Raw genomic sequence first — 18209 nt, 5'->3', positions numbered from 1 at the left:
TAATGACATTTTACCTCAGTTTCAGTATAGCTGGGTACAGTTATCACCCTTGGTGTGAACAACCCTACTTATTCATAAAAATAAAATAAAAAACACTTTACAATATTTTACTGCAGTCTAATTACATTTGTCTCTTCCCATCGTTTGTTTACCTTTATTTGTCCTAAATTGTCAAAAACCCTAATCTTGACTGATGCAGGTTTGCTAACTATAGAAATAAAGACTATTCATTTCAAACAGATACACCTGCTAAACACAATAAAGTACACTAAGCTAACTTCAAAGCATGAACAGAAAGCCACACCCTAATATTTATATCATAGCCTTATTGAGTAATTGACGTGTACAACTCATCGGAGCAGTCACTATGGCTCCAAGCTCAACATATACTCACTCACACAGAGCATATGATTTTTTTCTTAAGCATGCGTACAGGTGGGCTGGTTTTCTGTCTGTCTTGACACACTTACCCAATCCAAAACGGCCAGTGGAGTTTGAGTGCAGTCCTGCACTCAGGTGGAAACTTCAAAGAACGCCACACTCTTACAGCACCAGACACAGAGCAGGTAGGCACCATTTGCATTCTCATTCGGCTTGTTATTTACCAGAAATGGCAAACTGTGAGAAGAAATGAGAGTATTATTTTATTCATTTGTTGTGATTGTTACAAATATTAGTCTACAATTTAAGTTTAAAAAGATTTTAACTTTAACTTGAATATGGCACAGAATAGATTTCAACCTTAGTGTTGTGTTTAAATAATTTTAAAAGGACAAATAATTGGACAGAATTTTGAGTCTAGCCCGAAAGACTAGTCACCCGCCTCCCAAATCCTCCCCCAAATGTGAACTCTATTCCTTGTTTCCTGTTACTGTCATACACAGATCAGATAAGAGGCATGTGAGAAGCGATAAACCAGGTCTGATAAGTTTTTGGGGCGTTAGAGGAAGGGCTGAGCCAGGATATGGGTGACACTTGAGCAGCTTTAGGAAGAACAAGCTTTAAATGAAAGCCCAAAATCACTGCCTGTAATCTAATAAAACACTGGACTCAAAATGACCAATGAAAGTGGGAAAACAGTCATCTGTTAGGAATATTTTTTTATTCCATCGATTGCATTTCATACTTAAAAATAGATCTACAAATACTATTAGTTCGTGATGTATGTATTAGGCCATTAAAAATTCTTTTACCAGCGATAATGCATGCTGTTTAACTTTTATAGTCTGCCTCTAGGAATTTTCCTGAAAGGTCTAAACAGCTGACAGAGCATTAATCACCATGTTGCATGAACATTCCATCCCAATTTGTTTCTATTAATCTTAAACTTATAAAATGCTGTTGTCACATATTCCGGGAACATTAAAAATGTCAACATCCTTGTTTTCAATGTGCGCTTCGGGCAAAGATTAACGGAGCTTGGCTAACATGGTACTCATGTTAATAATAAAGTGGCACTTTAAGCATACTGTAATGTGGAAAAGTCCTTACAGGGTGACCAAACAGCTTAGCCCTCATTTAAATTCCTTTTCAATCTTTGTGATTCAAAGTCAAATACACTGAAAAAAATATCTGTAAATTAGCAGTTTTTTGTATTTATTTATGATTTCGAATTGCATTATGGGACCTTGATCTTTCCTCCAACAACTTTTAATCTTGAAAACTTTGTAAAAGTGATTTTTATTAACATTTTTAATAGATTAAAGTAATATATTGTCTGGTTTGGTGTTGTTAGTTTTGGTACAAAATCCTTGTAGCTCATTTTAAAATCCTTACGTAATTTTAAACTTTGCTCAATTCAGTCGGCACGCTGTTCCACAGTAGCTTATGATGGACTGGTAAAACTTTAGCTAAATAAACTGCCTCTAACTTCCTAGGGACTGAGAAATCGAAGGTCATTATGGGTGAGACAGGGCCCAAGGCAAAGAAGTTCTGCTCCCCACATACAGGGTGGTTTCGTGCGACTAAACACTGTGTATCTGAATGGACGTTATTTGCTTTAACTGGGCATGTAATGGCCTTGTAAAGCCCTCAAGCAGTGCAGGAAACATAGCAGAAGTATGCTGTACTGGGACTCTGACATTCAGAACATTGCCATATGTCCCACATGAGCAGTTTATGCATGCGACCTTCTACCTTGGCTGACTGTGAGTGATGTAATCAATCTGAGACAATTCAAAGATGCAAAAGCACATATATAAGATAACACATGTACAGTTGAAGTCAGAATTATTAGCCCTCCTGAATTATTAGCCTCCCTGTATAATTTATGTTTAACAGAGAGAAGATTTTTTTTCAACACATTTTTAAACATAATAGTTTTAATAACTCATTTCTAATAACTGATTTATTTTATCTTTGCCATGATGACTGTACATTGTATTTTACTAGATATTTGTCAAGATACTTGTATTCAGCTTAAAGTGCAATTTAAAGACTGTAAAAAAGTCATTTTGTGGCCTTGTAGATTTTATTAAATTTAACATGTGCACTTTATTTATTAAAATTAATTTCCTGTTTTTAGGGTATTTTTTGCTTTGAAATGACTTAAAAATATATGTAATAAAATCTAATAAATTCTATTCTAAAAAAAAAAGCTATTTTTTAATAATATCAAAAAGAGAAAATATTGATTAAATCCAAAGTGATTAAAATGAGCATTTTTAAATTCACAATTATTTTCTGTTACAACGATCATAGCACTAAACGATTTCAAAGTCAGTGGCAAATTGTCAGATTGTTCAGCTGAAGAAAAGTTGCCCTCGCCGAATACACGAGTGATGAGCACCCATTATATTACCTGGTGGTCGACAACTCAGCAATTGTCAAAGACTTTTTAAAATACTTTTTTTGACTTTTTAAAATACTTTATTTTCATTGTCAAAGTCAGATATATGTCATTTTCGTTGGTAAATAAAAAAAAATTGCAATTTGCACTGGTTCTGTTCAGTACTTGCCTGAAATTGAATCGCATTGTTTGCTCTGGGATTCATTTTATCGCACGTTCAAAAGCTTATACTCATCAACATGCAATTAGTGTAGTATAACCAGTGTAAACAGTAGGTTAATTAGGTTAACTGGCGAGTTAGGTTAATTAGAAAAATCATTGTATAACAATGGTTTGTTCTGTAGACAACTGAAAAAAATGCTTAAGGGGGCTGATAATATTGAGGTTAAAATTAAAAACTGCTTTTGTTTTAGCCTAGATAAAACAAATAAGACTTTCAACAAAAGAAAACATATTATAGGAAATACTCTGAAAATCCCTCGCTCTGTTAAATTGTATTATTTGAGAAATATTAGAAAATGAAAAAAAAATTCACAGGAGAGCTAATAATTTTGACTTCAACTATGTGATTGGAAAAACAAAAAACATTTCTGAGTTCTTTAAACAAATACAGTTGAAGGCAATATTATTAGCCCTCCTGTAAAATTTGTATTCTTTTTTTAGATATTTCCCAATTGATGTTTAAGAGGAAGAATATTTTCTTTTTTTTTTCTTCTGGAGAAAGTCTAATTTCTTTTAGTTTTTTAGTTAATTAAAAGGAGTTTAAAACAAAAGGTAAAAACAATTTTAAGGTCAATATTATTGGCACCCTTAAGAACGTAAGTTTTTCAATTGGCTAAACAGAACAAACCACTGTTGTCCAGTGACTTGCCTAATTAGCCTAACTTGCTGATTTAAACTAGTGAGCCTAGTTAAGCTTTAAATTGCATTTTAATGTAAATACTAGTGTCTTGCAAAATATCTACAAATATTACACTGTCATCAAGGCAAAGACAAAAGACATTAGTTATTAGAAATTAGTTATTAAAACTACAGTATAATGTTTAAAAACGTTCCCTACATTAAATAGCATTTGGGGAATATTTTAAACTTCACAGGAGGGCTAATAATTTTGACTTCAGAGATGGCATTGTTGTGCTTCCTGATGATCAAAAATAGTTCATAGACCAAGCACACAGAATTCAGACCAGACACAGAGTATTTCACTGTTTTGTACACATTGAAAATGATCTCTGAATTAATGTGGAGGTCAGGTTAACATGTAAACATGGCAGAAAAGGGGCTGTTCACCTTTTAAACACACTTATTCTTCTGCACTACTTATTGGTGCAACAGTGATTTGATAACACCAGCATCCTTAACCAGATGATCTGGCTATACCATTTTTCATGATAGACTGTTATCTGAAGGACAAAGCAGAATTGACATTGTAATATGTATATCTTCTAAATCTCTCATTTTCATTCTACAGTTTAATATAAAAATGACAAGTAAATTATATATTTGTGCATAAACAAATGAGGTTATTGGGTAACACTTTATAATACACACATACAATATAACTACACACTATAAATCATTTATTAAGCTTTAGCAAATAGTTAATTCATTATCTGCTAAGCATTAACTCTACATTAATAAACGTTAGTAAGCAGTTTATAACTGCAGCTACAAATGCTGTATTCTTGACTTACAAACATATTTATAATGTGCTTAATACTTGTACTTTCATACTTTGTTAGTGATTTATTTTTCATTACTAAATTAAGTATTGCGTTATTTACAAACCATTTGTGTTCAAAAGTAGTTGAGGGTTTGTAGGATCATTCAGGATGAGTTAGTAAATGATTAATAAACTATTGAAATCAACGTTTATATGTCTTATTATTCAGGCATATATTAAGGGTTACTATGTATGTTAATAAATGCTTTATTAACTCAACTTCATCTAGTTCTGTGACCTAATCTAAAGTGAGGACTATTTATGCTTTATAAATCCCTTATAAATGACAAATAAAGGCTCAGTTGAATTCTAAACAGGAACATTAACATTATTCATTCCTTTTAATTTAAAGATACACAAATAAAACTGTACTTTAAATGAAAACTAAATCTCTGCAACCTTATCTAAAATAAAATAACTGTAGAGTTTAAACATTGCATCTTATTGTTAAATTATTATGTTGTTGTTGTTGATTTATCCAGTTTCATGTTGTATTTTGACACTCCTGTTATTTGGCAGTGTTTAAACTTTACAGTAATTTTATTTTTTATAAAAGATTGCAAAGATTATTGTTCATTTGATTCTGAGCTTTTAATTGTCATTTATAAGGGATTTACAAAGCATAAATAGTCCTCACTTTAGATTAGGTCATAAAATTGCATGAAGTTGCGTTAATAAAGCATTATTAAAATATTAGTTAACTATTAGTATATGCCTGAATAATAAGATATGTAAATGTTGATTTCAATAGTTTATTAATCATTTACTAACTCATCCTGAATTGTCCTAAAAACCATCAACTACTTTTAAATACAACTGGTTTGTAAACAATGCAATACTTAATTTAGTTATGAAAAATAAATCATTAACAAAGTATGAAAGTACAATTATTAAGCACATTATATAGGTGCTTATAAGTCAAGAATACAGCATTTGTAGCTGCAGTTATAAACTGCTTACTAATGTTTATTAATGTAGAGTTAATGCTTTACAGATAATGAATTAACTATTTGCTAATGCTTAATAAATGATTCATAGTGTGTAGTTATTATAAAGTGTTACCGATTATTGGAGTCAACATTTAAAGTGGATCAAAAATGTTTTTCAAAATTGTCCTATGACAAGAATGGGTGTCGTTCAATAGTTTTAGGACAACTTTGATGAAAGGTTTTGATTTTCAATGTTGACTACTGATGTTCAGTTGAGATCAAAATTATTAGTCCTGTGTTTTGTTTTGTTTTTCCTTTTAAATATTTCCCAAATTATTATTAACAGAGCAGGGATTTTTTTCACAGTATTTCCGATAATATTTTTTTTCTGGAGAAAGTCTTATTTATTTTATTTCGGCTAGAATAAAAGTTTTAAGTGAAGTTTCACAAGCTAATTTCGAGAAGAGCATGTGATATTATCTGGTCTCTCATCTGTAATCATAAGTAAGCCAATCGAATTATTTGAAACTCACTATAAATAGCCCATCTAGCATCATTCCCTCATCTTCGTTTTTGAAGAAACCCCCCATCGACCCCATCTCCCCCTTTCCTCCTTTACCAGAGGGAGCTCTCGAGAACTACCTGATCTCGTACCCCTTTATATGATTATTGGGCCCTGTGCTCAATTATCTCCGAGCTCAGGGTTCTCTCCTGGGACAGAATGCCAAACCTGCTATTATTATAAAGCAATATCTAAGTGTGATCTCTTGAAATTTTTAAAAAAACATTTTAAGGTCAATATTATTAGGCCCCTTAAGCAATTTTCGATTGTCTACAGAACAAACTATGGTTATACACTGACTTGCCGAATCACTCTCGCTTAACGGTCATCATAATTTTAAATCTTTGAAACTATTGAAACTTGAAAATATTTTGATTTTTAAAAATGTTTGAACATTTATATGCATTAATGAATGTGTTATATCATCTTTATGTATTTTTTGTGTTATATAATCATGGCGTCAAATTACAAAAAACGAATTACCGCTTAGGCAAGGTGTTTTTAATGCAGCGTCTATAGGGCTGAGAGTAAATGTAAAGTTATTCTCTCCTCTGGCTGCCATCATCAGTCTCACACTATTTTTTCCTTTTTCTGAAAGCGTTGATAACACCATCATGGAGTTTATCTTTTATTATTTTAGCAAATAGTATTGTAATAAATTATTTTTGTACTCTCCCATTCACTGCACTCTAAGTTTGTCCAACTGTGACACCTTCCACTACTGAAAAACATGGAAATGTGAAAACGTCAATACTAGTATCTTGAAAAGTATCTAGTAAACTATTGTGTACTGTCATCAAAGATAAAAGAAATCAGTTGTTAGAAATTAGTTATTAAAACTATTGTGTTTAGAAATGTGTTGAAAAAAAAATTCTTTCCTTTAAACAAAAATTAGGGAAAAAATATACAGGGGGCTAATAATTCAGACTTCAACTGTATATTCACCATATTCAAAAAATCTCCAGAAGACTGTTGCTTTGACTAGATAATAACATTGCTTTGATACATTTGAGAAAAATGGATCAGTTCAATTTGTGAACTAATTAGTTTTGGGAGCCACCAGATGCAAGCTAAAGAATGATACATTCATGCACTGGACATCACTAATTCAGTAACCACAGGGCAACAACCAGGGTATTCTTCAGATTTTTCCCCTCTTAATGTTCTGCATAAGAAATAAAGGCTGTAAACAAAAATGTGTTGGGTTAATGAAAGCTGTGAAAAATTACCCAGGAGTCAGTTCTAATTGAGACATCTGAAGAGGTCCTTGTAAATGTCTTCACAAACATTCTTTCTGAAACGGAGTAAACTGATTATGCGCAAAGATTCTCATTAAGACATATTGGCCATGACGGGAACTGATGAGGAGAGTGTAATATGGAATGTTAATAATACAGAAACTGCTTTGTGACCCACACTAATACTGTGAATGCCGCAACATGAGCTAAAAACAGTAGTCATGCGTTTACATTTACCATCAAAGAAATCCATCCACTTTTATATGTGGTATAGTTAGGAATTTGGCCAAATATACATTAACAAATGTGGTCACACTTTACAATAAGGTTTCATTAGTTAATGTTAGTTAATATATTTAATAACATGAACTAATAATCAGGAGTGGATTTAACCAATGAGCAAGGCCCCCAAATAAATACCTAGACCTATAAATTATATCTATAAAATATATATAACATTGTTTTCTATCATATTTTGTAAGTTGTGGGTCTAAAATTTTTAATTTGAACGTAATTATTACATCTGCGCAAATGTGTCCCCCACCCTCAATCTTGGACCAGTCCAGCAGTCAAATCAGTAAAGATTTAGTTTTAAAAACAGAATAGTTCATTTATTATTTTTAGTTGTGAATTCATTTAAAGAAAACAAATCATTTCAAAAGTTTTACAAAATGTTACAAGATGCTTTACATGTTATTATTATTTTGCATTAAGATAAAATGTCAAAAAGGAAATCGAAAGATGATATAAGAAAAAAAACATTTACTAATGCATTATTAAAACAGAATATCATGCTTGTTAACAATAGTTAATGGACTAGGAGTTCACATGAACTCAAAATGAACTTTACTTACATTATTTGATGTTAGATGAATAATAATACCATTGTTATGTATTTATTTATGTTATTAAATATATTAACTAACAATAACTAATACAACCTTATTGTATAGTGTTACCACAAAAATAAATCATTTGAACCTTTACTGGCTTCACTGATGAAACATTGGGTAAAATTTGGACAAACTGGCGGCACAATGGCTCAGTGGTAAGCACTGTTGCCTCTCAGCAAGAAGGTTGCTGGTTCGAGTTCCAGCTGGGCCAGTTAGTGTTTTTTTGTGTGGAGTTCGCATGTTCTGCCCATGTTCCTGGGTTTCCTCAGGGTGCTCTGGTTACCCCCACAGTCCAAAGATAAGCGCTAGGTGAATTGAATAAACTAAATTGGCTATAGTGTATGAGTGTGTGCATGAATGTGAGAGTGTAAGGGTGTTTCCCAGTACTGGATTGCGGCTGGAAGGGCATCCACTGTGTAAAACATATGCCGGAATAGTTGGTGGTTCATTCCGCTGTGGCGACCCATGATAAATAAGGGACTAAGCTTCAAAAGTTTACATTTAATTTAAATAACCACAGCAGGGCCTCTTTTGTTGTATCTCACAGTTCATGAGAGAAGATAATAGTATGACAATTTGACTGTTTCACATGATAACATAAATATCAATCCATAATCCTACTGGAACCTGCAGCCCAGTATGGATGGGTGGAGGTAGCGATCAGTACAGAGGATGCTCACAGTGGTTTGGCTGTAATATATCAATTTGCTGCCAAACATTCTCCCAATGGGAAGCTTACATTCCCTTTTCATTTACCTTCTCATAGTGTTTCAGTTCAGAGATGCTTCCTGTAATGGTCAATGAAGAAATCACAGGACTCCACCCGGATAACAGTTTCTGGCTTTCCTGGCAGAGCCGCTTCATCCTGCAGTAAAAAACAAAACAAAAAAAACACTGAGCTCCTTATCAATTCAGCAAATGTTTTTTGAAGGGAACATAGGTGAACCAAGCTAAAAATTCTGTACTCATTTACTCATTTTGAATTATTTTCATGATGACTTGAGCTCTCAAGGATGCAAAACCCCCATTTAAGTTATGTATTCCATATTTTCTGAAGGCCTGTGATGGCTCTGTGTGAGAAAAATGTGTTACTGATATTGTGAAGCTACATACAGGAACATACATTTTCAACAGTTTTTTGTAAGGTTTTGGGTGAATTATTAAATAGACAAGTTGACCAAAAATGTGTTCATTTGAAACTACATTTGTGTTTGAAAGAAGTTAAAATCAATGCCAGACTCAATTTACATGATGAACAACTGAAGAGACTTCAAGACATTCAAACCTAAATGTTGGTAATGTGAAACACCAGCCTGATCTCACGTGAAAGCGTGAGTATTTTATGTTTTGCCAGTTTAGTGGCTAATTCATACGGATTCATACGAGTTCAGTTGTACGATTTTAAAAAAGAGGTTCGTGTGGGTTTCCTCTGGGTGCTCCGTTTTCCGCACAGTCAAAAGACATGTGGTATAGGTGAATTGGGTAGGCTAAATTGGCCGTAGTATATGTGTGTGAATGAGTGGGTATGGATGTTTCCCAGTGATGGGTTGCAGCTGGAAGGGTATCGGCTGCGTAAAACTTAAGCTGGATAATTTAGCTGTTCATTCCGCTGTGGCAACCCCAGATTAATAGATGGACTAAGACGAAAAGAAATAAATGATAAACATTCAGAGATTATCATCTTAAAATCGATCTGAGAAGCTTAACAAACTATAGTCAAACCAACTTCCAACAAAAGCTTGATGAAATGCATAAATACAAATCTAGAAAAATTTGAATCTAAAAAAAATCTACAACAATCTCTTTCACTGTCTTGCTAGTCAAACAAATTAATTCAGAAGTCTGTATCGGTTTAACTGAAGGGCATCTGGACCACTTACAACAATACACACAGAAAAGTAACAATGGAAAGTGAAATCCTCATCTACAGTGGTGTAAAGTAACAAATTACAAGTATTCAAATTACTGTAATGGAGTAGTTTTTCTCAAACATTGTAATTTACGGGGTAGTTCATAAATGTGTACTTTTACTTTCCCTTGAGTGCGCCCCCCCCAAAATCAGGTCGACGTCAATGTCCAACGTACAACCTGAAAATCAACATCTAATGATGTTACAGCTTGATGTTGTGGGGACGTTCACGTTACCACTATGACATCTATGAGATGTTGGATTTTTGTAGCCATACCTGACAAATAAATGTCAGTGATTGACATCTGGCGTTGGTTTTTGGTCACTTTCTAACACAACCTAAAATCAATGTCATTTGACGTTGTTATTGGACATCAAAATAACGTTGTACTTAGACCCTGGCTAGACATTGAATTTTAGTCACCTGATGTCCCGACCTAAATCTAACCTAATATTAACATCTTATGACGTTGTGTGCCTGCTGGGCAATAACTAAATGCACTACAGAGATTACATTTACACACATCTACAAATTACATGTAAATGCATCAGCTTTATACACCATAATACTCACTACTCTTGAGTGCTTTTGAAAGGTCTACATACTTTGAGTCATATTCACAACAGATACTTTTACTCTACTTGAACTACATTTTAATGGTACTTTAACTTAAGGATGGTTTTTCAGTACTCTTTCCACCACAGCTCATCTAAAATACTATGCTTCTTAACAAACACAAATAAAAAACATTTTGCGGTGTTTATTTGGATGAAAATTATGTTTCCACTGCTTAGCTGGAAGTACATCCTTGATAAAGGACAGGGACACATCAAAGATGCCAGAAATTCATGCTAATAGACGGAACATGAAATGCGTGAGGAGTAATTATAATTATCTGTTCACAGTCCGTTCCTTGTTAAACACAATGTTCTTATTATTGTGGTGTGGAAAATTTCATAATCCGTGTGATGCGTTTTTATGGTTATTTGAGAGATTGTGTTCTTTTCAAAAAGCAAGAAATATGAAGCATGTGGCTGTGGCTGTGTGTGTGTGTGGTGAGAGAACTTTCCTCACAGTTGGTCATCATTACCAGCAAATACTGTATGTATTTACATTGCCTCCCATTCATAAATGTAATGTGTGTGTTTCATGTCCGTGGGTGTTTGAGCTCGTGCGTAAAACCGCAAACAAACGTCTGTGCATCATCCTGCTCAACAAGGGAAAGTCCACGGCATGGTGTTTCTGTTTAGCATTGAGAAAAACAATGTTGAAAAACATTCAGAAAAGTCGACCGTTATGAGCATGAAGCATCTAGACCCGTTCTTAAACAACTGTTTGGTATTCATCAGCTGCCGCTTCACAGAAATACGTGCATGTTGTTTTGACACTCTGCCATAAAGCAAGAGTTTTCAAGAGTCTCCTTCTGCCCCCAATTTTAAACCCTTAAGCTAGACACAATGTGAATCAAAAGGTCTGGTCTATGTCCTGGTCCAGCATTCCACATGGTGTCCCCAATCTGAGCTTGTGTTAAGTCATTTCTGCAAAACGGCCAAACCACTGACCGCAACCCTTTTTACTGTCACAACCCAGCCTTAAAGTTGGCCCTAACTGGACTGCCGGTGGTACTTATGACCAATAGACAAAGTATTGTGGTATTTACGAAGTATGTCCTTGTAGAGGTTTGCTATTACTGTACCAATTTAGCAGAAATGTACTAAAACACAATACCACACTCAGGGTTTGTCTTATCTGCTTCTTACATCAACAAAAACAAAGAATGTCACAATTTACAAGTTACTGTCTATTGGCCTTTTTAAACCACTTAAAATGCAAAGAAAGACATCTGAAATGCCTATACTGTATATATACTCAATGTTAAAGTCAAATACAAAATGTTTTGTCAGTCAAGGGCACTCTTCAACTCAGATTTCCCTCAAAATAAATAGAACACAATTCACACACCGCCATAACAGTTGCTGTCACAACCAAGGATGTGTTTAGTGTAAATAAAACTTTGTAAAGAAATAGTTGAGCGAGTGTGCTCAGTGTTTCTGTTACTGTGTTTTGTGTAAGCACAGTAAGGCTTATCATACGTTTGGGTGGTCAAAAGGTCTCTGACAAATCCTCTATAGACATCATTATAACTCGCAGTAATGTCGTTGTATATCGATTTACTGTTTTTTTAGATCAGATTTATGGATGTCCCGAAGGACGTCTCAGAATAACAACTGTTGTTTTCTCATGATCCCATGATAAAAATAAAAAAAATGTTTGTTGCTCTCCATTTCTCTGTCCAGCCACAAATCATTTAATCGGCGTCTGTCAAACATCATTCTGTAACAGTGTAGACGTCTGGACCAGCGAGTTGGCTGGAATTAAATTTGACTACATTTTGTGAATCACATTTAAGTCTACAAAGATAAAGCTGCCAATTTCTCAGGTTTTGGACACTGATTTGTTTGGATGGACAGATGGACGGACAGATGGGTGGATGGGTTGACGGGTAGATGGATAGATGGGTTGACAGATGGATGGATGGATGGACAGACGGATGGACAGATGGAAGGGTTAACGGATGGATGGGTGGACACAGGATGGATGGATGGGTGGGTTGATGGATGGATGGACAGATGGACGGGTGAATGGATGGATGGATGGATGAATAGTTTGATGGTTGGATGGATGGATGGATGGATGGGTAGGTTGACGGATGGATGATGGAAGGATGGATGGGTTGATGAATGGATTTGTTGACTGATGGATGGATGGACGGACAGATGGATGGATAGATGGATGGGATGACGAATGGACAGATGGATGGGTGGAGGGATGGATGGATGGATGGGTTGATGAATGGATGTGTTGACTGATGGATGGATGGACGGACAGATGGATGGATAGATGGATGGGTTTATGGATGGATGGATGGATGGTGATGGGTTTATGGATGATGGGTGGGTTTATGGATTTATGCATGGGTGAACGGATAGACGGATGGATGGATGGATGGATGGATGGATGGATGGATGGATGAGTTTATGGATGGTGGGTGGGTTTATGGATGGATGGATGGATGGGTTTATGAATGGTGGGTGGGTTCATGGACTGATGGATGGGTTTATGGATGGATGAATGGGTTTATGGATGGTGGGTAGGTTTATGGATGGATGGATGGATGGATGGATGGTGGATGGGTTTATGGATGGATGAATGGGTTTAGGGATGGTGGGTAGGTTTATGGATGGATGGATGGGTTTATGGATGGATGAATGGGTTTAGGGATGGTGGGTGGGTTTATGGATGGATGGATGGGTTTATGAATGGTGGGTGGGTTTATGGAAGGATGGATGGATTTATGGATAGATGGGTTTATGGATGGTGGTTAGGTTTATGGATGGCTGGATGGGTTTATGGATGGGTTTATGAATGGATGGATGGATGGGTTTTTGGGTGGGTTTATGGATGGATGGATAGATTTGGTTGGTTGGATGGATTGATGGGTTTGTGGATGGATGGATGAACAAACAGTGCACTTAGAAATGGTTTCTACACCAATAACAACAACAACAAAAACAACAAAAGAAGCCACTTTTAGGTCACCAAATCCTAACAATGTATAAAAGAATCAAAACAAGACAGAAAAAATGTATAATGCCTCATGTGGTCTTATGTAGTGTATCTGTATATACAGTATAAATATATCTGTATTGGTTTATGTACAGTAAATGCAGTGTTATGGCAACTTGTGAATCTCTCTTTGCACTCTTCTCTCTATCTCTATAGAGTGAGGCAACATGAATTCAGGTAAGGTGCAGTACTCTGGAGTGAAGAGCAGTGACAATATTCAAAGTGTGGTCACTGACGACAGCTGTTACTCCAAGAAGAAGCGATATGTGAGAAAAGATGGAAGCTGTAACATGGTACCACGGCACGTTCCAGAAAAGTGGCTTCTGTGGGTCACTGACATCTTCACCACCCTGGTGGAGATCCGCTGGAGGGTCATGCTCTTAACATTTGCCCTGTCCTACATTTTATCGTGGCTGTTTTTTGGAATTATATTCTGGATCATTGCATTGACCCATGGCGATATGAAAAACCCCAACAATGAGCCATGCATTTATGAGGTTCGGAGTTTTACAGCTGCTTTTCTTTTCTCATTAGAGACCCAAACCACTATTGGTTATGGCTTTCGGGGGATGTCTGAGAACTGCATGATCGCCATCATCGTAGTTACCATCCAAGATGTCATTAGTGTCTTCATTGACACTTTTGTCATTGGCATTGCCGTTGCCAAGATGGCGTCTGCCCGTAAGAGAGCCCAAACGGTTGGATTTAGCAAGAGTGCAGTGATCAGTATACATGATGGTCACCTATGCCTATCATGGCGGGTCGGGGACTTCAGAAGGAACCATATGGTAGAAGGAACTGCTAATGCACAGGTAATAGAGTTCCAAGCAAACAACAACACAGGGAAAGTTGACATTATATACAAAGACCTCAGCATTGAAGAGAGGAGCGTGATCTTAGCCACCCCAACAACTATTGTTCATAAAATACTTCCCGGCACTCCTTTATACAAAATGAGCTTAAAGGATCTAAGAAAAGAGAGCTTCGAACTAGTGGTCTCTTTCACCTACACAGACGATTGCACAGGCATCCTTCACCAGACGCGCACATCCTACACTCCAAGCGAGATTCTGTGGGGCCAGAACTTTCAGGAGATGATCAGGGTCACCCGCAAGAACTACAGAGTGGACTACGCCCTATTCAACCACACGGTTAAAGTCCCGGTGCCAGAATTAAGTGCAGAGGAGTATGACATAAAAAAGTACTCTCAACAGCCAAAACACAAACCGCTCCACATATGTTCACCAGCGGCGGCTGTGGAATTGGTTAATGGGAATAATCTTGAGGCAGAAAAAGCATCCACTAGCAGTGCTGTCCAAGAACATAAACTATAACTGTGGCCTCGATACAGCCTGTCCTCTGTAATAGCACTTTGAAATGGGGTCTTCTATAGGCATCACCTAAAAAATTAAACATTTATAGTTTGATTTAGACTGAGGGCCAGATTTACTATACAGGACAAATTACTGAGTGTACTTCTGACAATGTGTGAATTAGAGAACAGAGACGGAGCTGTTTATTTACATAAAGCAGAGTATAAAACAGCACAAATTAGGCTACAAACAAGCAGTGCCATTTATGATCGGGTGCAGGTAATACTAACAACACAGACCTAAAACAGGATAACCCAGCCGTATCTCGCGTGGAAACAGATCATATAAATTTATAAGTATTAGACCTTAAATCAAAAAGTTACGATTTGCCGATGGATGGATGGATGGATGGATCGGATGGATGGATGAATGGATGGAACAGATGGATGGATGGATGGATGGATGGATGGATGGATGGATGGATGGATGGATGGAACGGATGGATGGATGGATGAATCGATGAATCAGATGGATGGAACGGATGGATGGATGGAACGGATGGATGAATGGAACAACTGGATTGAACGGATGGGATAGATGGATGGAATGACTGAATGGATGGATGGAATGAATGGATGGAACAGATTTGTACAAATTCATACAATTCAAACATACGACAGGAGGCTTGCCTCCAAACCCCACCCCTAAACCTACCCATCATCGGGGGATAAGCATCATACTAAAATATATACTGGATGGAACAGATGGATGAAACAACTGGATGGAACGTATGAATGGATGGATGGAACGGATGGATGGATGGATTGAACGGATGGAAGGATGAAATGACTGGACTGAACAGATGGGATGGATGGATGAAATGACTAGATGGAAGGGATGGATGGATGAATGGAACAGATGGGATGGATGGATGGAACGACTGGATGGATGGAATAACTGAATGGATGGAACAGATTCATACAAATTCATACAATTCAAACATACGACAGGAGGCTTGCCTCAAAACCCCACCCCTAAACCTACCCATCACTGTGGGATGAGCATCATACTAAAATATACAAATGAGATCATACAAATTTGTAAGTATTAGATATTAAATCAAAAGGTTATGAATTGCCATGACATTGCGTTGAATAACCCATGCTTTATCGGCACAAATACTACCCAGCAAACAACTTTGTGTTTAATAGACATCTAAACGTAGACAGCTTGGCTAAAACAAGGCAAAACTTGGGATGTCAGTGAAAATCTAATAGACATCTAAGAATAGCCCAAAACTAGACTAGTAATCAAATAGACAGATTAGACTGTATATGTGTAGTCATTCATTTCCGTTTATTTGATGACTAATCTAGTTTTGTCCTATTCTTAGATGATCAGATTTTCATTGACAGCCCAAATTAAGCCTTGTTTTAGCATATGTTTAGACGTCTATTAGACATCTATTAGGCATCTTTTAAAAACTGGGTAGTAAACTGACTATAGTAACCAACTTTAATGATTTTTTTAAATAGAACAATCTCATAAATTGTTAGCCTGTAAAAAAACCACCTACAAATAAATTGACCTCCAAAAGTAACTGTTCAGCAAAATACTTTTCACCACTGATTTTCTTACAATATGCTGTTAGTAAATCCAGACAGTTGTTTTTAATGCAAAAAAGTGGTTAGTAAGTAAATCTGGCCCATACTGTTGTGATGCAGAATGCATATTTAAAATAGATTTAAAATAATATTAAGGTTGTGTTTATAAATATAGTACTTTATTTCTTCTCTCTCTCTATATATATATTTACCAATCTTGCACAAACTCAATATGCAGCAGCAGGACACACACACACATCTATACTGATATCACAGATTCAGATGTGAATTACAGACTCTTCTTTCTTTGAAGTTTCTTTGATATCCCAAGATGTAAAAAATAAGACTTCCTTGATTCAATTATGAGCCCAAACCCTCAACCTACATAAGAGGGAGTGGATCAATTATAATGACAGTGACGTTAACCTGAGCAGGTAATCAGTCACTGTGTTTCTTTGGTATTAGGTGAGGAAGTGCAGATTGTTGTTTCACCTTATTTTGCAAAGTGGTTAACCTATTATTTTTGTCTCAATTTTCAATACTTGGAAAGCATTCATCTACTGCCCATAATACAATCTGACAACTGATTAACCGTATGATGTGTGATTATTGAGAGATCAATTCTGCAACATTTACATTAGAGTTTGAGTTATAGTTACTTTATTTATGCTAATCAGATTATTAAATGTAAAATCAGATTACAAAAATAGTAAAAAAATATATATATATCCTTTTATAATAGTATTAGGTAAAATTACTGTTGTTGTCACATTTTATAGCTGTTAAATAATACACTGATGTGACTACTTTGACCACATCCAGTAATTTGGCATGACAGAAAAGCTCAAGATGTCCTCTTCAAGACAGGCAGACAGACTTAAAACAGTGGCATGTATGGTCTCGGTGATATTAACAAAAAACATATGTCTACTAGAGTGAATAAAATTGCTGGGTCTCAGGAGGTTTTCCTCCGAAACTGAAGTCTCCAGCCCTCCACCTTGTGGTTGGATGCAGTGCTGTCCAAGCATCGCCTCAAATTAGGCTGAAAGGTAAACAGAGGCCGGACAGCTCACGCACCACATTTTGTCTATAAATAGACTGTATTATTTATAGACTCGAACAGGAAAGTAACTAAAATAAGCACTTTGCAACAGCTTCACAAATAAAAGTTTCACACGGCTCATTAGTTATGATAAGTAAGCAGTGTGTGACACGCAGCAGCCGGGAAGGGCAAAGGCCTGTGGAACACTTGCTGCTTGGTTTTCATTGGACCACTTATAAAGAAACGGAGAAACATTCCTCTGACTGAACAGTAAAACATCATTAATTAATTTTACATTGGTCTTGAATTACTGATTCCCTTCAATACAATACAAGAACTAATGAAGCCTAAATACTTTCTGAGTAGTGTTGATGATTCATTTACATGTAAATTTTAACAAATTAAGCATGGTTTATTTTAGTAAATGTTTTTTTTTTTTTTTTTTTTTTTTAACTATGGTTAGAGTGGCTAAACTATGGTTAGAGTAGCAAAAACATCATTAATGTGTAGTTACTTACAAAAAAAAAACATGTTCTTTTGGTATTTTTTGTAGTAAAACAATGTTTAAAGACTTTAAGTC

At 35.7% G+C, this 18209-nt stretch overlaps 1 protein-coding gene across 1 annotated transcript; it reads left to right on the top strand.

Moving 5' to 3' along the window:
* The first annotated feature begins 497 nt into the window (after nucleotides 1–497).
* On the top strand, nucleotides 498–18008 carry kcnj16a (potassium inwardly rectifying channel subfamily J member 16a). Its single transcript, XM_056469593.1, has 2 exons — nucleotides 498–566; nucleotides 13827–18008. Exon 2 carries the CDS (start codon nucleotides 13838–13840, stop codon nucleotides 15002–15004), a length of 1167 nt encoding a protein of 388 aa, XP_056325568.1. The 5' UTR covers nucleotides 498–566; nucleotides 13827–13837; the 3' UTR covers nucleotides 15005–18008.
* Nucleotides 18009–18209: the final 201 nt, after the last annotated feature.

The sequence above is a fragment of the Danio aesculapii genome, chromosome 12 (assembly GCF_903798145.1).
Source record: "Danio aesculapii chromosome 12, fDanAes4.1, whole genome shotgun sequence".
Lineage (NCBI taxonomy): Eukaryota > Metazoa > Chordata > Actinopteri > Cypriniformes > Danionidae > Danio > Danio aesculapii.
Note: the sequence above shows the minus strand (reverse complement) of the source record. Positions and strands in the feature narration are given on the sequence as shown.